Here is a 22764-nt window from a genome sequence, read left to right as displayed (position 1 = left end):
ATTTTTGTTGTTTCAATCACTTTCTTAATGTCTGAAAACCATGGGATTAATGGGAAATGTACCTGTTTATTATTACACCAGCAATTTTTTTTTCTTTGAGGTATCAGTATTATAACGAAGCATTACATGACAGCGGGAGCTTGTGTAAATTAGAATGAAAGCTCACTTGACAGGTGAAAAATAAACTGATTTACAAAATTAATTAAAGATACACTGACACACTGATATAGTTCCAGTTATGTAATTTTGCCACTGTGCTTTTCCATCCAGGAAATGTCTTACTTTATGCTGCTGCCATATTTTCAACTTGTCAAACACAGGTGTAACTAATAATGGCTGCATATTCTACTTGGATGCTCAGATGTGCCCGAGCGCTCTCGTCGTGCATCGTGGCTCACTGATGCACTGAAGTGGAATGGAGCCATCATTGCGCATGTGTCCGTTCAGCTATATTAAAATGGTGATAGAGAGAGAATTCATAATGCACCAAAAAGTCTTAATAACTTAACAGCCTTTGGATTAATAGAAAAACAAACTGAGTCAATGTTTTTTTTAACCTCACAAAATACAAACAACAACAAAAAGAAAGCAAAAAGTTAGGCTTTGTCCATGAAAATCTGAATTTATGCATGTGAAATGCATCTAATGACAAAAGATTTTGAATATGTTTAGAAAAAAAAGTACATTTTTTTCTTTCTTTTTCTTTTTTTTTTTTCATTTCCAGTATGTGTGTTAATAAAAGCACAAAAGTGGATCTACAATGTTTTCCCTTGATAATTCAAGCTGGATAAATGTAAGATTGAAAGTGTCGTCTTGATAATATTACTTTCAGCCTTCAGGACTATTTCACATTCAGGGGGGAGGATGATAATTAGTAAAGCTGAAGTCTGAGGAGGGAAATGAAAACCTGCATGTTTTAGCCATGTCCGTTCACTTGGTTGAAGTTCCCAAAAAACCGAAGTGGTCCTTGGGTGTACCCTGGCATCACCCCCCCCCCCCCCCCCCCCCCCCCGGGTGGCTATGCAGAGGCAGTGACGTCACCAGGCTGTCTGTCAGTCCCTTCCTGCTGCATCACAACAGCCGTTAGTAGCTCGAGTAGCATTAGTGACCGGGGGGACAGGATATCCACGCTAGCTAATTCATTGATAGAATAACCCTATAGACGTTGCAACACTCAAAAACATCCTAACACGGGGTTATACGGACAGGAACTAGTTGCAGTGCGATAACCCCGCTCCAGCTGTTGGGATATGGCCAGGCCGGAACAGGTTCTGCTCTTGGAGCCTCAGCACGAACTGAAATTCCGAGGTAAGAGGGGAGGGCCCGGCTTGGACGGGAGGGGGGAGCCGCCTCTGCCAGCAGGGTTAGGAGGGAGGGGGGCAGGACAATGTTACGGTAACCAAACCGGGGAGAAGCCGCACTGCACATCTTGACAATATTGCCCGCGTATGAAAAGAATAAGACTGCTCTGAAAGGACGGCAGGTCAACTGGCAGCTCGGCAGCTAGCTAGCTGGTTAGCTAGCTGGATTAGCCTCCGACGGCTAAGCTAGCCAGGCCCTGTCACACATTTCTGCTGCAGCAACTGCTTCAAAAACAGTTTACAAGTGCAAGACACCAAACGTACGTCCACTGGGGATTGACACTGATAATAAATATCCGACAACGTAATTGCTTTTTAAATTCACAACCTTTCATTGCACACAAGCTGCAACATCCTTAGCATGTCTAGCTAGCTAATACTAGCTCGCTCTCTGATTGGCTGTCTCGCTCTGTTGGCCACCCAGCTGTCATTTAATAACTTGACAGCTCAAAAGACAAAATAGCTGGGCAACCTCTGATTCTCAATATGTTATAGCTACAGGTCACCACCGTACCCGCTGTCCTCATCGGTTGGGCTGTTACAATAGCCAGGAGACATTTTAGTCCACCTCGGCATTTGACTGCAAGATGTCACGTTGCTTTAGGCCCAAATAATGTTACATAAACACATATGGTACTATTGTATCTGTTTTGCAACAGATTACAAAGATTCTGCCTCAGTTTCAGTTATTACAACTTGTATGCTGGAGTGAGATGCTAAATAGTTTCATACGTTTCTCAGTTGTTCCAAGGACAGTTAGCCTCAAAATACTCAAACTTTTCCACTAATCAGTGTTGGGGTTTGGAGATATCAGCTGTAGATGTCCCATAAACAACATGACCAGTGGTGTTTGGATTATGATGCTCAAAGCAGACCAACATTTACACCAGCAGCATCAAAAAATATATAGTCCTCTTCACCTCAAAGGCCTCTGACTTTCATTGGCACCTCACACTGAACTGATTTGATTGTTCACAGTCGGGATAAGGTAACTAATTGATTGTACAGTGTTAGCCACTTGTGTCTAACGGATAATTTGCCTATAAATTTTATCAGAGGACTCTGACTGATAAGCCTGTAAATTGCATAAGCAATAATATACAGTTGCCCTGGTTTGTGGAAAAGGTCAATGAAGCAAAGGTGAAAAATGCCATGATAGTTTCCTCCACCAAATCTGTTGTCTTCTCTACCATTGTGAGACACCCTGGGGTGTTTTGCAGCTGTGTTCAAATCATTAGGACTTTGTCAAATTTGTTTGCTGTCAGTTTAACCTGTGGGTAAGTTCTCTTCCCCAGTGAGAGTGCAGGAATAAGACTGCTGTTATTCTTCAGCCCTGATTAAAAAAAAAAAAAAAAAAAGCTGGGACGCTGTCTAAGTGTTCCTCAGCTCATGTGGTAATATCCTTTATACAATTGTGTTTCACAAAGTGGTGAACCTCGCTCCATCCTACCTTATGAATGACTGAGCCTTTCTAGGATGCTGCTTTCATACACAATCATGATACTATCACATGTTACCAATGAACCTGTTTACCTGTGGAGCCTGTGGAGGTGTTTTTGGAGCATTAAGCATAAGCATCAACTTATTTGAAATGTGTTGCTGACATCAAATTCAGAATGAGCATATATTTACAAAAATCACTAAGGCTAATGAGTTAAAACATCAAATATATTGTCTTTACACTGTTTCAATTGAGTATATAGAAAGGATTGTCGTTATCAGATTTTGCTTTATTTATGTTTTACACAGCATCTCTTATATCTTTTGTAATCTGGGTTGCATGTTTTTCTTATTGTCAACAAATTCCATGAAAAGATCCAGAAGGAACAATGTGCTTGTCCATTTCTTAATACCTTTTCAACTTCCCTGTCCTGTCTGTGGCTGTCTTTCTCAATCCCACTGTTTATTACTGAAGATGTAAGTCTTTAAAATCAGGTCACAAATACTGGGAATGTTAGGACTGTTATCATCTGTGGCAAGGAGCATACCATGCAGTGTAATGTGCAGCTTATTTAGCAAGCCTATGTAAATGTGGGGGGAATTAGCTATATCAGGTCGTTCTTGTCAGTATTTTCAATTCCTTTGTTTTGGTGTTTTTGTGGGATTTAGTGACAGTAAGAAAAAATGGAATATCACCAGCTTTATCCTTTAACTGGTAAATTAGCATGAAGCAAATGCCCTGTTGCTATGGTTACCTGTAGTTAAACATACTTTGCGTACTGATTTAGAACCGAGATGTTCATTCATATGCACATGGTCACATGCCAGCCAATCAGAAAAGGTTATGTTACATAGACATGTATGAAGTGTCTATTTAGATGTGTTGATGCACGAGTGTTAACCAGATTGAAGGAACTATGTGCCCTCTGAGTGTGATAGACAATATCACAAATCTCTTGCCAAAACTCAGGCTCAAAGTAAAATGCAGCCACACAGTGTGAAACTTGAGGAAATAGAGAGTAGGTCTGTTAGTAGCAACTTGTTAGCCCAAGGCTCTGACCAACTGTCGGCCAAATACTCTTAAGCGTTTGGGACTGGACTTTTTCATTCTTTATTAATCTTCATCTTTGTCAGGGGTACTGTTAACAAATCTTTACAAAAAATTGCAGGCTTCTCACTTTATATCTGCTATTTATAAAACCTAACCTTGAGAGATGACAGCTTCAAATATCAGCTCCTCATAATATTTTTTAACTGCAGTTTGTGGTTTTCGTGAGTTGGAAGCTATCCCAAGAAACTTTCAGGAAGTAGTAGATCAGGTGTACAGTAGTTGGTGGCGTGAGTCCCTTTCATTAAAAGCCTTTAGAAGTCAAGCCAAGCTTGTGAGGGTCTGAATTTCCTCTCTGTCTTTGCTCATAGGGGAAGGGAAGTGTCAGTTGCTCTGGATGTTTGCTGAGCTGAAACTTTATCTTGAATCTGGTGTATGTGCTAATTCTGAAGTAGTTCCATGTTTTCTCTCTCAACTGCAAAGGTTTTATTCACCATAATAGCTACTGTAGTGGCCTATTTTGATAGTTTGTTCCAACACCATACTGGATAAGAAGCTGAGATTTGGAGTTTGTAATGGTAGCATGAAATCACAAGTTAAAATGTTGTTTGAGTAACTGAAGTTGGTCACTAACTATAATGTGTATGATGTGAACAGATCTTAACATACAGCAGCAGAGTAACAAAAATAGGTTCCTTAAATTTGGACCTCTTTCATAGACGCAGAATCATTTATAAATAATATTTATTTTATATGGTTTTTAACCGTACTCTAAAGTTCCAAAATGAAACTTAGTTTCCGTAAAGTGTGTGGTATTGGCACTGTATCCTCTAAGTTTGGGAAGTCATACATTCATTCGTCATTGCCCCTCACTTGACTATGAATTTGCTCTGGTCTCACTAGAGGTACTGGAAAAACACAGGAGTGACTAACGGTTGCCGTTCAGCTAACTGGATACCTTTTGCTGTGCAGTTTCTGGAGCGTCCTATCAATAAAGAAACTGTTGCCAGAAAAAACAGGAATAAATTAAAGATATGTGGCGCTGTGGTTTTGTGAGGGATCATGAGCACTTCGTAGGAAATACACAGAAAGATATATGTTGGAATTAAACTGTGGATACCGGTGAGCATGCACCCCTTACAATACTGTGTGCGTAATGTGCCGATAATATGAAAAAAGACTCAATAGAGTCTGGGCTTTCTCCAGCGTCAGTGCGTTATTCAGATTAGGTTTGCACGTGTTGGCACTTTTCTTGCTGTACTCATGCAAGAGCTCTCATATCCAACGGATTTACTTTTCTGTTAATGTCATTATGACTAAAATGAAAAATAAACCTTGCACCAAAGCAGGAATTCAGTCACCACATTTGTCATTTTAGGACGAATCAAAGTGTTAGTTGCTGCTTGCTCTTGTGGTGGGTATTGAATGTGAGTGCAATTACTATGCTTATGAATCTGTCTGGTGCCTCCGGTCCTCAGAATCGCTGCCCACATCTTATGTTTTTTCAGCAATTCAAATAGGTCTGGTGTTGTGCTCATTGACGGCAGTTTCCCAGGTTGGACAAAACAACCGACCCAATCAGATGTCTGTCGGGGATTGTGAATGGGGACGTCATCTATCTGAGCCAGAGCCAGAAAAGCAGCAATAGAATGTACCAGAAATTGGAGACATCAGTTAGTGAAAAATAGCAATTTCCCCCCAAAGAGAAAACCGTTGCAGCCATAACGTCAGGCTGCATAATGAAGTGAAAAGAAATGACATTTCAGTCTGATTGTTACATTAATCTGAATCCACCTGTCTTGAAAATTGCCACTAATGACAAACTTAATGTGACTGGTTCAGTCATTTCAGACTGCAAGTCTTTTGTTTCTACTGAATGGCCAATATGCTACCTCCTGTATTACCTTCTGTGCCAAGTATTACCTTGACCAGCATGTAATTTCATATCCAAAAGAACTTATTAAACATTAATTGTTTGTAGCTGCTCTCCACCCAGGATTTTTAATGAGGTTAAGATTACAGGAAAATGTGACAAAACCAGGTTAGTTAGGGAAAGAACAAAATGAAACTGACCAATTTACTTGATAGTTAGTAGTTGATACATGTGCAAGAAAGATAAACAAAATACCTTGAAATTGACATGAAAAATTGACTTGCCCTATAAAAAACACTTGCAATCTAGTACCACAGTCAAGCTGGATAACCTCTGCTCACCTTTTAGATTTGGCTCAGTGTTGATTTGCTGTGACTTTTGTTGCATGTGTTTTCTGCGTTATTGACAGATCTGTGCAGCTTAATTCATCTGGCCTCGTCAGAGCCTCAGAGAGATGTGGTCTGCATCAACGATAGCTGTAATTAGTTGAAGCCAAACTGCATCAGCTACTCTGATCATGGTGGTGCAGTAGTAGAAGCCTGTGATTTATAGATTTGCACATTTGGTTTACTCTTTAGAGACTCTGGTAAATTGGTATTAGAATTGATTTTCTTAATCAAGAGGACAGGCTGGGCATCAATAGTCAACATGAATCTAGAGAGTAATGTTAAAAGAAAGAAATGATGGCTTAGTTTGCATTCTTGACAGTTCGGCAATTAATTCTCACTGGGCTATGATACTGACATGTAATATTTTGGGGTGTAATGTAAGAAACAGGCTGGAATTATTTATCTTGAGGACAGCTTCCAGTCAGACATATTAAAAACCTGCATTAGTTGCACTGGCAGTAAAACTATGTTTATCCAAATGTCAGGTCAACTCAAGAAAGTATGTGGCAGAAGGTCCAAATTGGAGGCAGTAGATTGAATTTGTTATAATTAAAGTCACATCCACTTAGGCTTTGATTGACCACATTTAAATGTGTTAACATACATGTCACTTATTTTTAATTGGCTTTACCCACTGGCGTTTGAGTCATCTAATTATTTTAACATTCCCATGGTTTGAAGAGGGTCAGATCAGCCTGTTTCTGCTGTGTATGTGCAGTGTAACAGTGTGTCAAAATACATGTGTTATTTCCTGAAATTTGGTTCTCTATTTTGTTGGTGGTGCCATATATTACAAAGTAATAATTACGATTTCAAAACATGCACTGAATCAAATGAAGCTCCGACACCATTTCCTTCCTTGATCTGTCACAGTAAACACATTATTTTTTCACTTTATATATAAAGAACTGTGTCTAATTGAGTGATGCTGTTTATTTTTCTTCTTTTTAATTCAGACTGGTGCTTTTTCTGCAGCAGCGGATGATGGATTTGCATTTTGATGTGTTATGATCAGTTGACTAAGAGACACTCGTTTGCTTTGATTATGCCACTGTGTGACAACTGGGCTCACACACATCACAAGCTTCTTTGAGTTTATATGCCGGCGGCAGTTATAGTCTCCATCAGTCTTTCCGGGTACATGTGTCATTTTCTCCAACCATTTGGCATTCAAACAATTTAACTGACGAATAGTATTTTGAAATTAATGTCTGTGGTGAGTGAGATCATAACTTCTTTTTGGCCAAGATGAAAATTAAAAGGGATCTCTGTCCAGTTTGAGCTGATGTTCCTGTGATTTGTTGCCATTTAATGTGACTTGTGCCTTTTTTCTATTCTTTGTCTTAACAGTCTGTGATGATTCTTTATACATTTTTTTCTTCTCTTGAATATAAGATTTCCGTCTCTGGAGGGCTTTGTATGAGACGTTAATGTTGTCCTAAAGTACTCAACAACAGTCTTTAAGTGTCCGCCTTATTTTCCTTCACAGGTCCATTCTCAGACGTGGTCACCACAAATCTCAAGCTCTCCAACCCTACAGACAGGAATGTGTGTTTCAAGGTGAAGACAACAGCGCCGCGCCGGTACTGTGTGCGGCCAAACAGTGGAATCATCGATGCAGGCACCTCAATCAACGTCTCAGGTAATGACTGAGGAGGTGGGACTGATTAGGGGGTCAATAAAGTTACCTGCAAGTTACTTTTATTCACTCACTTAACATGTAGCTGCTACCGTGAACTGATTAGGTAATCACCAATAAAATGATCTGACGGTTTTCATGCTTTATCTTTTGTCTTTATGTAGTGAAACATTTAAGGGTAGATCTTCTCAAATATGAGGCTTGAGCTGTTTTTTATGCATGCCTCTTGTTTTTTTTTTTGTCTGAGCAACTTCAAGGTATAATTTCTTGTAAGTTGTGATAACTGTGTTGGCTTTGTTAAGATTTTAAAGACTACACCAATGGAATTGAAATAATTATTAGTTGTGGCCCAAATTGCGACAGCAGTGACTTGTGAGATTATTTAATATTGCTGTGATTGCTGTTATTTGTATTTTGATTATCTCTGCAGTCCTAAAAGGGTTTGCTCATTTTACATAAACATACATGCTACTCCCCTCCATTACCCCACATACCCTCGTCCTCTCGTCTCAGTCCCTCTTTGCAGGCCTCTTTCCCAGTTGAACTTTTTGAGGGAGACAGGTACAGGCTAGTGTTTCCACACTGTGCCACCTCTGCCATTTCCAGCCACAGACTCATTTTACAACCTCCCCTATCTGGTGTCAGCAACAGCAAAGTGTGTCACTGGGGCCTGTAGTCAGCAGCGGCCGACAAATCAACACAATACTCTGTGCCATTTTCCATAATTTTTAAGGCTCATTAGACTGAGAAAGGTCACAGGTTTGAGTCCCAAAAGGAGATTGTTTTTCTGAGAATGTAGTCACTCAAGGCAAACATGGCATGCTCTGTAACCTCTTTCTGTCCAATCTGTCCTCGGGGAGAACTCAGAAAACAGTATACTTAACAGGGTAACCAGTGGTTGAGGGTTCAGGCGTAGTGTGCTTTTAAATTGAACACGCATTAAGTTACTTAGAGAAACCCGGGTTTGTTCAAAGTTCGGCACACCCATGGTAAACATGCTGCTAGCTTTATTGCATCTAATAGGGTGGGACAAAATACACCTTTATTAATAGGTGTGCTCCAGATCCTGTGCTGGGTGGGTGTGATTTCCATTGTATTTAAATTCTACATATGCCAGCTAGAACTGACGGCTCCATCAGCACAAACAAATACCATGTATACGAACAACACTGTAGACAATGTAGACTGTTAGAGAGATCTCACATGGCTTGTTACTATTTCTATTTTTGTACATTTGAGCCCATTCTTTTTGTCATTATATTATCTACTATTAATTGATTATATTTTCCTAAACAAGAAGTATTCTTACCTTTCAAAAAACAATGGTAGAGGCCTCAGTGGTCAAGCCTCTGGACTGACTTAAATCACTGAAATGTAACCAAAGATGAAATTAAATTTTATCACAATATTGCCTCTGCATGTTACTCTTTGATCGTCAGCTGATAGAGATTCAGTGCCTGGCTGTTGTGTGACTATGATCAATCTGAGCACAGGTGTGATCAGCCAAAACACCTGTGAGAGTACACAGGGCCTTCAGTGCACCAAAAAATGCAACAGGGAAAGCAGTGAAGAAAAGACCTCAAGCAAATAAACATGAACAATACAGGTTTTCAAATGTTGAAAATTAGCTTTGCAACTTTTTTTTATGTAAAAGGAAATGCTTCTAACGTTTGTTAGAGCTCAAGGATGCATACAATGGGTTTTATGTAACATTAAATCTAAGCATAACTTCTGTTTGTTTACTAGAAAACTCCACAGGGCACCTTTTAAGTGTTATATTCTCCTGGTCTTAAGAGCTTTGTTGCAGATTGTCCTAGCTGAGAGAAACAAATGCTGCTTGGCTGTTTTTGTTTGTGTGTAAAGATATTCTGGAAGCACAAATAATCATTCCCCAAAATAACATCACACGATGCATACTCAGGTATTCAGGCAAATTTATTGTTATATTGAGTTTTTGCCCTACGTCTAAGCAGATTGCATAGGATCTGTAGCTTGTTGCAGTCCAGTTTGTCTTTTTTTGAGAAAGCAGTGCAAAAGCTATGTATACATCCACTTGCATCGGGGAAAGGGTCTGCCAAAGGATATCTACATATTCGAGATGTGTCATTTGCCGGCTTAGCTGAGAATACACACATTGCTTTTGAAGCTCAACCTAGCTGTAACTGTATATGTTCAATGTAGCCATGGCCACAGGAATGTTGCTGAGGTTGATTGGTGTTATGTAGCAGCATTCAGTGGAAAAGTATGTGGCGTGAATGTTACAAAAATCCTTGTGTCCACAAATATTGAGTTTCTTCTGGGAATATGTCAGAGGTTCATCTGACATACTCAGGACATGTTAACATTCCAAGGCAGAAAGCAAAATAACATACCACAATGAAAAATAACAATTATTTTGTTTCAGTTATCTGAATAAGCTTGATTAGCTTGGCCTTATTCTCATTTCTAATGTGCCTTTGGTATGTCAGGAGGGGATTCTCCTGTCTAAATTGATATTCATATTCATAAAACATTTCTGCCAATATTCTACACACACGGTCTGTAATATTTAAAACCCCCATTTGCTATTCTACCCACCAACTTCATTATTGCAACAGAACATTTGTCCAAGGTTCCTAATTTTTCTAAGCAGCTAATGTGCAAGCCAGACTTTCAGATAGAAAAAATAAATTCATTCAGACCTAATTATCCTAATTTTTCTTTTCACTTTCTTACAAATTAATGTTATTTTTATTAGCCTACATCAGTGTGGACAGATTCGATACTTTACTACAAAATGACTCAGACCACCACCAAGGAGGGAGTCAGTGTTCAGTACAAAACTCGCAGTTCAAGTACCTATGAATGAGTCCTTATCTCAACAAAAAACTCCTCTTTGGGATCCCAGGAAGCAAACAGAAATACTCAGTGTGGAACTCAATTTAACAGTTGGCCAACGAAAATAAACCTGAGTGACGCCTCTTGGCCTAATAGACAAGCTCAGTGATTCTCCGACACTGAGTTACCTGCCGTGAGTGTGCTGCTGTCGGCTCCAGGGAATGGCCAGCCTGGGAGCTGGGCAGCTTGATGGTGGGTCCGCAGAGTAGAGGGGATGGAGCTGGAGAATAATCTGATTCTATAGAACGAATGAACCTTGAATTACTTAATTTTTGGCTCGTTGCCAGGTGTTGGCAAACTAATCAACAATCACTCTCAGGATGGACTTGGCCACCGGTCAGTAATGTTAGATGCACACATTTTCTGAATTCATTAATATTCCACAGACTGCAGGGAAAGTTTTGGCAGGCCGGATGGGGCCTGCGAGCCGCGAGTTGACGATCACTGCTTTAAGTGGTAGCTGATCTTTTGCAAAAGTGTGGTGGATTGAATGCTGTTGACTCTGAGTTATTTCCCACCCTGAAATAGGTTTGCCATATAGTCAGTATTCTTTTTTTTTTTTTTGTTCCTCTTGAACTATATTGAATTAGACGGGCCCAGGAGAGCACAGTCAGAAGTGTGAGATCTTGCTACCCTGCAGGATAAGCTTGAATATGAATATGTTTTATGAGAGCAAGCTCTTACGTCCTGGTGAGTTTTCCCTCCAGGCCTGTATCTCGACAACTCTGGTTGACTTCACTCTCTTCCACACTCCCACGCTATATAGTCTTGCTAGGTTTGTTGATCTTTGACCAGGTTTTTTTGTTGAGTAATATTGGACAAAGTAAACGGAGAGCACTCCTGTACAAGTGAGGCTTCTTTGAATCTGTGTGAAAAGGTCACTGTTACAGATAGGGGTGTAACAATGAGCCGTATGGCATCGTGTGTCATATCTCATCTGGCTTTGTTTTCACATTGTGTTGTAACGATGCAAATTTACCTCCTATCTTGTTCTGAAGTTGTTGATCAGTAGTGCTTTGGTCGTTAAGATGAGACATTGTCTTTTGTTTTCTTGGCACATCAACATCTGTTTCTTCATTTTTGTTATGTTGTCAACTTTTGTTTTCTGGTACGCAGCAGAGAATTCACATTAAATGGGTCAGAGAAACGCTGAAGTCTCTTTTATTGAAGCTGAGTGATAGAACACTATGAAAATGGACATGTACAGCGCATTTCTCCTGTATTGGGTATACATCACATTGCAACACCATGGTTTTATATGGAAATGAGGAGTGAATCCTTATGCCCAAACTATAGAGAACAGCTGAAATCATTAGTTCGTTAGTCAGTTTGTCAGTGGACAGATAATTGATATGCAGTTCAGTCATTTTTCAAACCAAAAATGCCCAAACTTCCGGCTTTTCTCTGTTTTATGTCAGTGCGCCATTTACTGTTGCTTGGACAAAACAAAACTTTTTTTCCGACATTTCATAGACCGAACAATTACTTGATTAATTGAGAAAAAGGCATTTTTTCAAACAGTTAATGGATTGCAAAAATGATTAGTTGCAGACCTACAGTCATGAATCTTGTGTAAGTCCTGTAATGATTATGATGTGTGGTTATTATGAAGGAGCAGGAACCATGGGTGGAACTCTGTAAGCACTTCAAGGTAAATAGTCAGTGAGCGTGTGAGCATCTTGTCCCATGGGACACAATTAATTAGTGACAGGAAAGGAAAGTTTTCTTTACTCCCTCCCTCGCCCCTCTAATGGTTCCATTCATCATCAACAAGCAGGCAGGCGATTACCATCCTGCTTGACCGTGTTGACTACAATTAGCTTCTTTGACTTTTATAAATGATTGCCCAGCATGAAGTGAGAATACTAAATCATGCCATTAACAGAAGTAGCTTTTTGTTAAGGTGTGTTCAAAGACTGTAGATCAAAGACGGCTTAAATCACTTTTTCCCCTACTGTGGCTTTTTTTTTTTCATTCCAGGCTTTGGATCAGGACCTTTTTTATTTATTATTCACTGTTGCTCAAAAGAATTTACATGCTTTCCTGCCTCCATTCTCTAGTATTGTCCCCTTGGACCTAAGGTAGATCGCTGTGCAAATTGGGTCTGACTCAAACAGGACGTTCTCAATCTGTTCGTGCCGTCTGTTTCTGGTTTGCGATATTGAACTGCCCTGATTGTTGTAATGGTGCACTACGTCTCTGAGGTTTCCCACTCTAGGGAGAATTGGCATGTGCCATATATGAAAACCATCCTGATAGCTACACCGGCTTTGAAATGAGAAGGTCATTTGTTTCTAGTGAAAGCCAAAGAACTGCACCGTAGACATAGTTGGTACTGATGTCGAAATATGCCTTTCAATTACACCCTCATTTATAAACTGAAGTCAAAGGAGTAAAATATCACCAATCAATAGCCACTTTCATCCCCTCTGCGCTTGAACACTGACATAAGAAAGTGATCATTGTAAATCATCGTTACAGCCTTAAAATACCTTCTCAGTCATTGGAATGACATCAAATAACACTCCACTGACTGGGAGGACTGATGTGGTGATGGGTTAAAGTAGTATTCCAACCCCACACCTGCTTTTTGTTAGAGCAATATGTAATGTTAAGAAAGGAAAAGACAGGGTTGGAAGCTGTTAGAAAGATTACCCCCTGGGGTATTTGTAGATCCGTCAGTGTTTCGCCGTCATGGTAACGCGAACTTTGGAATAAATCATCTCCACCACTTTTTCCAAGCAGCCTGGGCAAGCCCAGAGCCTTGAAGACGTGGAGGCCTGAGTGTACTGTTTGACAAATTCATGGCTATTTGATATGCACTAATTCCTCTTTAATCCGAGGAGTGGACACAGAGTTGAGAAAAGGGAGAGAGATGGAAAGTTGTCGACAAAGAGAAGTCACGGCTTAATCGCTGGCATTTCATTGTAGCGTTTGTTTCGTGTCTGAGGTGGCAGATTGTACCCACAAATCATATTGTGTTCCTGTCTGCTGCAGTTTGAAGGATACTAACTAAACACTGTGTCTGACATGTTTTCCTGAGGATAGCAAGTGAGGATGAGGCTTAAAGAAAAGGGAAATAAAACCAGAGCAAAACAAAATGACTACAATAGCAGAGTGTAAAGTCTGTGTCTGTCAAAGTGATTTTTATAGTAGTATCAGATGTGACCCTGCAGCAGTGGTACCCAACCTTTTTGCTTTGTGCATCTTTAAATGCAGCAGTGTTTTTACTTGCCACCCCTCATCACAGGTCACATGGATAGAAGCAAATACTAGTCATTGTGTTTTGGATCTTATTATCAAATTGATATCTGACCTGCTTTTGTTGACATTTGAATACTGCTGAATTTATAGCTCTGTAATATTTTACTTTGAAAACCATCTGTTTGAATTCCCCCTTCTGTAGATATTTTTAAGTATTGCAATTTCAGAAATTCCAAGTATTTTTACGACTCACAAATTCAGGCAGAAAATACTCCAGTTGTCCAAAATTCAAAAAGATCCAAAAATAACAAGTCGAATTTCAGCAATTTTACCACACATTTAAATATTGGACTCTAGAATTCAATCACTTAAAACGACCTATTGTTATTGTTGTTTCCTGTCATCTCTGTAGTGTCCATTTATACATATATATCATTATGAGCTGATGCTATAAAGTTAGAAGAAGCCAAATGTCTACATTCAATATTCAGTAGTCATCGTTAGGTATTACAGTCTTTCTTTGCTTCCATGGCTGTATGTGTATGGCAAAGAACGTAACTTTGTGTGTTGTTTTCTTCTTCCTGGCCCATTAATTATCTCACGACCCTGCCTGCAGAGTTACCTCATGAGCCCTTGGAGTGGTCCCAACCCCAGAACCATTGTCTTAACTCATTTTAACAATCCTACAGGGTTTACGGCGCTGCTGTGATTTTGCAGCGTTGTTTATAGGTGATGAGAGAAAACCTGGTCATATCTTTACATTGTGCTTTCCTTCCTATGCTGACACTGACTTTCTGTGTTTCAGTTATGCTGCAGCCTTTTGACTACGATCCCAATGAGAAGAGCAAACACAAGTTCATGGTCCAGTCCATGCTAGCACCTCCTGACATGACCGACATGGAGGGAGTGGTGAGTGTATCTCCTTCTTAAAATCATCTTTCACACCATCAGTATGTTTTTTGCTGCAAGTGCTTTAAAGCAAAAATGTTTTGCGCACAGATGTACCTCAGTCACTGTGATCAGGCAATACATCCGTTGAGTTTATCTGTTAGGAAAGACACAGTCGATCAGCAACCCCCAGCCTGTACGAGAGGCTGTGTCGCAGTGCTGACACACACAGCAATAAAAAAGAAAAAAAAACACAATGAGCTCAATTCAGTCGTAACAGTGTGTGTGGTCTCAAAGCCATCTTTGCGATCACTGGCCAGCATACTTACAGTAAATCATCATCAACATGCCAACACGTGTTTTGAGAATTTGGTATGATATTGTGACTCACACAGCACAGACACACATAATCAACCTGAGTGATGGTAACAAAAGAGACGCCGCGTCGAGGCAGAGCCTGAATCCTGGTGGGTTGTTGCGCAAGCCTGTGACTGTGACCGAAGTGAGACTTGAAAGCAGATTTTTGAGGCAGGGTGTTTTTGAGAGAGTACAGCAGAGATAGACTGCTGTGCTCATGATGGCAGATTTCTCCCCATTGTTGTTTCACATGAGATTTGGGGAACAATGGACAGAGCAGATCCTCCTGATAACAGTTGATAGAAATGCTTCAAAAGCAAAAGTTGGCTAAGGACACAGCCTGAATGAGTATTTGTCAAGGGAGAATGGTACTCAAAGACACATTTTCAGACCCTCACAGTCTTCAACGGTAGTATTTTCCATGCTTCCTAAACAGACTGTTGCTGCCTCCAATTTGAAGCACTGTAGGTTAGAAATACCTGCTCTTAGACAAAGGATGAATGATAAATGTAATATTGTATTTACTGGAGCTAGACAGTCCATAAAACTATGATTTAAATCCATAAATCATATCATAGGTAAGACTCAAATGACTTAACGCAGACCTAATTGAGTAGAAGACAACAATAAAAGCACCCTAATCTCACTAATTAACAGCAAAGCACAAAACACAGACGGCTTGTTATCCCTCATGTCTGTTCAGTGGCCTCAGACCAAGTAACAGCAGGAGGTTTATCTGAGCTTTCTGTCCTGTGAGGAGCCATTATCAGCAGCCAGCTACCTCCTCACACTCACTGTGTTGCTCTTGCTCTGACATACTTCAAACCATCCTTCCCTTTGTCACTATAGTAAACACAATTGTTGGTTTTTAAGAGCTTAGCAAAAGCCAATTGATCTGGCATGCTCTAAACATCTAACAGATATTTTTTTTCACAAACTATTGCAATAGTACATTTTAATTTGATTAGATAATAAACTATAATGATAATGAGAAATGCTAAATGATAAATGAACATTATGTTGATAGTCTTCTTTGTTTTTCCAGTGGAAGGAGGCCAAGCCAGAGGAGCTGATGGACTCCAAGCTGAGGTGTGTTTTTGAGATGCCAGTGGAGAACGAAAAAACGGTGAGCACATGATATCACTCCTCTTCCCTCCTCGCCTCACCATGTCAGTTTTCATTGTTACCACAGATTTGACATCACAGAAACTGCAGGGAATGATACATCTAAGTGCTTCATTGTTTTCAACATCCCAGGCCTCAGCAGGGTGCCACAATGTATTTTTAATTGTTGGCTTGTCATTTATTATCCATTATGCTGCTGGTTTTCTAACCAAATATAACAGATTTATGCCTTTTAATGCTTCTCTCAGGACAGTACATTTGTTTACTTGTTAATATTTGTCTCAACGAGAGGCTGCATTATTTATAGATAATGTTTATTGTTGTTTTCCAGCCCCCCCACCTACTTAGTGATGTGCTGTGGCTGCCTTCTTCCTCTCTGGTTCATTCCTCTGTCTGTTTTTTTCATGTGTCCCATCCCAGTCTTTGTCTCGCCTCTTCTGTCTGTACTCTAATACTGTCCCAACTTGCCTCTCTTTCTTTTTCTCTTTCAATCTTCTCTATGCTGTTTCTACATTTTAGCATTAATCTTCCTCCTCATCCTTTTCCTCCATATCCACCTCTGCCTCAGCCACACTCCCAGACATCAGCTGCCTCACAGAGCGGGATTTTGTTCATTCTCACATGCAGTTTATTATTTTTGTGGTTCTTCTCAGACCCCACACAGCTGTAGAGACATTATCTCGTCATGATAGGAGCTGACTCTACTGGCTTCATGAGGACAAGGAGGGAAAAGGACCTGTAGCAGTTGTTTTCAATTCATTATGAGCTGTGCGATACATACACACGGCTCCTAGTCAGCACTGTGCACCACATAGTCCGTTAGAGGTAGTGCTGATAGAAACCAGCTTGATCCACTTATGAAAGGCACCCCTGGGTGAACTCTCCCACAAACACAGCGATAGAAGCCCTCTGTTCCCGCAGCCCTGTGTGTGTGCATATATATATATATACTGTACATGAATGTCTGAAAGTCTGCACGTATAAACATAAAATTGCACCCATGTGCCAGCCAAGTCATTGGTCAGAATTGCCATGGAATTGCTGTAGCAGCAGCAAACTTATTGCATTATAACATTTCGCCCTGTAACCCACTTACAGCACGACATGGAGTCCAACAAGATGATGTCGTCTAGCTTGCTGAAGTCAGATTCCTCCGCGCTGCCTCCAAAGTCCATGAGCTCCACCCTTGATGATGGGGAGGTAAAGAAGATCATGGAGGAGTGTAAGAGGCTGCAGATGGAGGCTCAGAGGCTACGGGAAGAAAACAAACAGATCAGGGTGAGTGAGATGACCCAACCACCACAGCCTGTTTTTTATTTGACATTTTGATGGGTTAAGGCGCAGGTATCACTGTAGTGTCAGTCTCAGGTCTACTGCAGAGTACACCTGTGATGTGTTCAATCAAACAGCCACCTGCTCAGTTGAATCAGACAGATCCTGACACGTCTCATTACCTGTGTTAGGTCACAACTCAAACAGTTGCCTCACTCATTAAAAATATGTGACATTTCCTGTGTGATGCCGCAACACTGCTTGTTTTCCCTAAAGCTTAATAAACCTAATATATCATATCATATTCTTCTGATGTTAGCAGAGACTCTGGATGTGCATTCAGATGTGTATCGAAATGAGTAACAAAAAACAACCACTGAAAACCATCACTGAATATTATTGCTTGGGTGCAAGTTACTTTGTGAATGAACACATGAAACAGTCAGCTGTATGTAGAAGAACTGCAGCTACAAATGATCTTCATTATCAATTATTGATCAACTGATGGTTTGACGTACAAAATTTAGAAACGTGTAAAATGCTTGTAATTAAATTACAATCAATATTTTGGCATTTCTGCTGAAAACAAACATAAAACAAGAACTCAATAGTCCGCATTGTTGCTGATTCATTTTCTGTCAATCAACTGATCGATCAGTTGTTTCACCTCTGATGTGTTCTGTAAGTTGAATCTTATTGGATGCATGGTTCAAACACCCCGTCTGTCTTCATAGACGGAGAGAAAATGTTAATCCACTCAATGAGCAAAGAAAACTCTTCATCTCAATCATGAAAATCAGCACATGGCATCAATTTGGTGATTATTTCTGGTTGTCAAGATAAGCAAATGCAGTGGAAATTCGATTCACACAAATGACGTTGCAGTGTCCTCCACCCTTTGCTTTACTTGAACGGAGACACTAACTCAAGATTAAGGTTTGCATTAAGTGCAACCGCTCGTATCCATAATCAGTGGCAGACCTCAGGGTTCGGAGCTCATAAGGCAGCTTTGCAAATCAATGAGTATGACATCAATCACAGCGATCAGTGGAGCAAGGTTTAAAATGGGTTTTGTTAAGGTTTGGTTGGAAATGAGTCACACACACACACACACACACACACACACACACACACACACACACACCACAAACGGCTAAGAAATAGTCGTCCTCCCCTCAAACACCACAACCACCTCCTCCCCTTTAAGTTCTTGCCAGAGGCAGAACGACTGTTGGCTGCTCCTGCGGCTGAGATTAAACTAACAGAGAGCCCCCCCACCCGCTGCTGGGAAGTGAAGTGTGTTAAAGCCTGGCGCCTTCTGCAGCCCTCCGGGGATTGGGTCAAATGAAGATTTAAGCAGATCCCATTTCTTTGAGCTAGTAAATAAATACTGTCTTATCTTATTGACTGATTGACAAAGTGACCGTCTCTTTTCACTCCCACCGCCGCCCCTCTTCCTCTTCTCACACACTTCCTTTCTTTCATCATCTCTAAATGATCTCTTTCACCCTTCTCACACCTTTTTGCACACTTTCTTTATCTCCCCTCCTCCCCGCCTCAGGAGGACGACGGTCTGCGGATGAGGAAGAGTAACATGATGTCATCTCAGCACTCCTCAGTTGGCATGAAGAAAGAGGAGGGGTTGAGCGCCCGCACGGTGGCCCTCATCGTGCTCTTCTTCGTGGTGGGCGTCATCGTGGGCAAGTTGGTCTTGTAGATGGTGGCGCAGTTCGGTCGGCAGCAGCATGCTTTCAGGGGGACGAAAACAAACGCGGGATCTGGGATTTTGGATCAGAAATGCCATATCCACTGGGTGGGGAGGGGGGGTGGTACTAGTTTTGATTCAGTCTCATTTATGTAAAAAATTTCAAAAGTAATGTATGAGAAAAAAAAGAAGAAAAACCAATTCATCATAATGAACAAACCTACTGTCACAGGTCTTGCCTCTACGTAATCATCACATAATCATTCTGGCTCTCTTCCCAAAGTTTTATGTATACAGATGACTGGTTCTGTGGGTGGGGGGTAATGGAAACATGATTTAATGCTCGTGATTCAAACCAATGGATTTTCTAACACTGGCGAGGTAGTGTTGGTGCGACTGAGTCAGTTTGCAATTGTGCGAATGTCATTTTAGTGTATTGTTGTTTCTTTTTCTAAATGACGGAGGCCAGAGCCTATGTACATGTATACGTAATCCCCCCCACTGTACAGTATATCCAGGTGTTCCTTCCAGCTAAACCCCATTTAAGGAAGGGATTAACCAGAGAGATGATCCACACAGCCGGGGTTACACACAGGGCTATCAAACTGACTTCTCCAATCAGAGGCTTTGTAAAATCGGCTTGTCTTTGATTGTAGAGCAACCTCGACCAGTGTATGAAACACTATACCATAGGTATTTTCTTTTCTCGTATCCTTTTTATTTTCACTCTACCTTACTCCCGTCACCTGTCACTCAGTGCTCACCTCATCCCCAGTTGTCAGAGGGGATGTTTGATTGCATGCGTTCACAGAGTGTTGCATCTGGACTTTTGAATCTAATTTAATTGCTTTTATAATGGTGATAGTAATGTCATTTGGCTGTAGGTTTGCACAACTACATTTTCTGTTTTTTTTTTCTTTCTCTTCTTTTGTGTTTTTGTTGCATTTTTATGATTTTAAGTAATTTTTTTTGTCGTTGTTAGGGTTGAAGCATTTAAGAATATTGCAGCTACCAGAAATGAGCTCCAGAGTTATAGAATTAGAGCATTTCTGAAAATGTTCTCCAGATGAAAATCTTGCCTTGTGACCTGTTTGGGCAAGTTATTCTCAGGCCAAGATGGAGGTATATATATAATACATTAACATATATATACAGGCGCGCACAGAAAGCATGCATATAGTGAGAAACCACAAATGAGCAGAAGGTGCATGTAGAGGCGACTGCGTATGTGTTTGCTTGACAACATCAACAACACCAAGGTCCTGTTTCGGTGTCCGAAACAAAGGACTTTTCCAGCTCTTTTTTGTTTTCTCATATTTTCCTACTGAGCCATACATTTGTTGACATTCTGTGTTGTTTGGAGCAAATGTATGTCAGAGATCAGCTGAGTGTTTTAAGCTGCCTGCTCTCCACTGCTGGTGATTTTGCTGTTTTTTCTTCTTTTTGTCACTCCACTGCCGGCCTGTGTTCAGTTTTCGGTGTTCGTTGAGCAATTATTTGTTGCTTATTAATGAGTCGTGTTCGTTTTTAATGCACTAAGATTAAGAGTGTCTCTCCTTTGATCTTCCTGCAGCATACAGCATTTTTTTCTCTCGAGCGAGAGGGGGAGAAAAGCATACAGCCTAGTTTATACCCTTGAGGAGACCACGTGATGACATTGTACTGTTCCAGAGCCAATGGTAATTTTTTTGTCAGAAATAAATAAAAAAAAACACACTCAAATTGTTTCATCTCCAAATTTGCATGATGAAAAAACAGCAGTGGAGAGTGTCATTGTACTTCGCAATATTTGACGGAAAAAGAGCAGTTGGTCATATTTTTATCCCACGTTAGATGAGTAAGCAGGAGTGCATTCCCCTTTACTAGACTGAAAGAAAAAATGACAAAAAGCCACCATATTTTCATGTTAGGTGGAGTGGATGGCAATGGAAGTGACTCCTGGGGAAGAGATTAAAATAAACATGAGCTTGTGTTTCCACTGTATCTCTGTAAAGCTGTTGGGTTGAGGATGACTTGCTGCTTAGAGGGAGGGCAGAGCAGACCTGAGCTTCAGGCTCATTTGGGTTATCAGTCCTGGGTCATATAGTACTTTCAGAACATTCTTCTTGTTCAACAAATCCTGGTTGGAGTATCAGAACATTTTGCAAAATGAAAATATTCAGTACCTGAACATACTGTTATGTGATTATATGAAGAATTTACTCCTGTATATCCCACCAGTTTGGTACTCCAAGAAGGATTAAGCAACAACAATAATAATTATATGTAAATACTAATTGATCCAGGCCCAGTTGAAAGACACACTACACACTGACCTGTTCTGGAGTCTCTGACCATCACCGTGATCAATGTAAGCAGTCGGGAAACTGTTTTGTATGTATATAAATAAATAAATAAGTCTATCTGAGAAGAAGATTAATATTCCTAGTCAAGTAGTCTCTCTGGTGTATAAAAACAACCCAACCTGGTTGGACTATGTAGCATCTTAATAAATTTAATGAATAAAGCCCCTACCCAACTGTGTGAAGTCATTTCCTGTTATACACACAGGCTACGAGGTGCACATTTTTATATATGGAGTCACAGAACATGTTTTGTTTTTGTTTTTTTTGTCCATAAGAATAGCGTCAGAGTCAGGATTTGAACTCTGAGTGGAAAAGAAATGTTATTCTCATCATACATTAGCCTGTTTGCCTGATTGATTACCAGTGGAAAACATCGTCAAGGCAGCACATGCCCCATCACAATCAGAAAATGACTGGCTGTTATGAGACACCACTCTTCATTTTCTCGTCACAGCCAGACCTGCTGCCCCCGACATCCAAAGCCATGCTGCCTTGTTAGTTGCTACCACTTAGCTTTGTTTGGCAGCACCACAATTTGCAGAGGGATAAGAGTGTTAAAATATATAGCTGCAAGGAAATTAATTACCCCTTGGATTTCTACTTCTGCTGTGGTGGTGTCGAGTTAAATAAAATCCTGGTGATTCATCCAGTGTTATTGTATCAGTAACAACCAGACAGTGTTTCTGTCTGCACTCTGCACCTCCTGGTCGGAGGCAGCAGAGCGGAGCTTGTGTCAGGAACCCCCTGGTGTGCACCTGGGCCCGGTAGCTCCTCAGCTGTTTAGCTTGGCTACAGCAAGACACAGCTGCAAACTCGCTGGTGGAAACCAACCAATGTTAATTCCCGTTTCTTCATTCTGTGGGGAAATTATCCATTTCCAAGGTAAATCAAAGAGGAATGATTCAAAATACTGAAAAAATGAAAATTACAAGAGCTTCTACGGTTTGCTGCTCACCTGAAGAAGAGGTCAAAGAGGTAGCGACGGACATCTTTGTCCTGACCGTTGAGTTGCTAAGTAACCAGCAGACCACAGACTCGGGCATAAAATCTCCCCCATAAAACTGTGATTTATCTTTGAAACATTTTGGTATTTGAAGGGATTAAACAAGATGTAATGTGTTAATGGGAGGTGAATTTTGTTGTGTTTGGACATAGCCAGGCTAGCTGGTTCCCTGTTTACAGCCTTTATGCTAATGTTAAGCTAACCAGCTGCTGGCTGAGTGCTATCAGTCATCTCATCT

General features: G+C 40.5%; 1 protein-coding gene across 1 annotated transcript; it reads left to right on the top strand.

Moving 5' to 3' along the window:
• Positions 1-1030: 1030 nt before the first annotated feature.
• On the top strand, positions 1031-21691 carry vapb (VAMP (vesicle-associated membrane protein)-associated protein B and C). The gene is made up of 6 exons (XM_070958857.1): positions 1031-1308; positions 7601-7753; positions 14637-14740; positions 16122-16202; positions 17300-17479; positions 19035-21691. The coding sequence occupies exons 1-6, from the start codon at positions 1251-1253 to the stop codon at positions 19188-19190; spliced, it is 732 nt and encodes a 243-aa protein (XP_070814958.1). The 5' UTR covers positions 1031-1250; the 3' UTR covers positions 19191-21691.
• The last annotated feature ends 1073 nt before the right edge of the window (positions 21692-22764 follow it).

Source organism: Chaetodon trifascialis, chromosome 3, assembly GCF_039877785.1.
Source record: "Chaetodon trifascialis isolate fChaTrf1 chromosome 3, fChaTrf1.hap1, whole genome shotgun sequence".
Classification (NCBI taxonomy): Eukaryota; Metazoa; Chordata; class Actinopteri; order Chaetodontiformes; family Chaetodontidae; genus Chaetodon; species Chaetodon trifascialis.
The sequence above is the reverse complement of the archived record's forward strand: the minus strand, read 5'-3'. Positions and strand labels throughout refer to the sequence as shown.

Coding starts and splice junctions, on each gene's coding strand:
- vapb (XM_070958857.1), top strand. CDS start 1,251: ATGGCCAGGCCGGAACAGGTTCTGCTCTTGGAGCCTCAGCACGAACTG. Junction 14,741..16,121: donor TGACCGACATGGAGGGAGTG/GTGAGTGTATCT, acceptor TTGTTTTTCCAG/TGGAAGGAGGCCAAGCCAGA. Junction 16,203..17,299: donor CAGTGGAGAACGAAAAAACG/GTGAGCACATGA, acceptor ACCCACTTACAG/CACGACATGGAGTCCAACAA.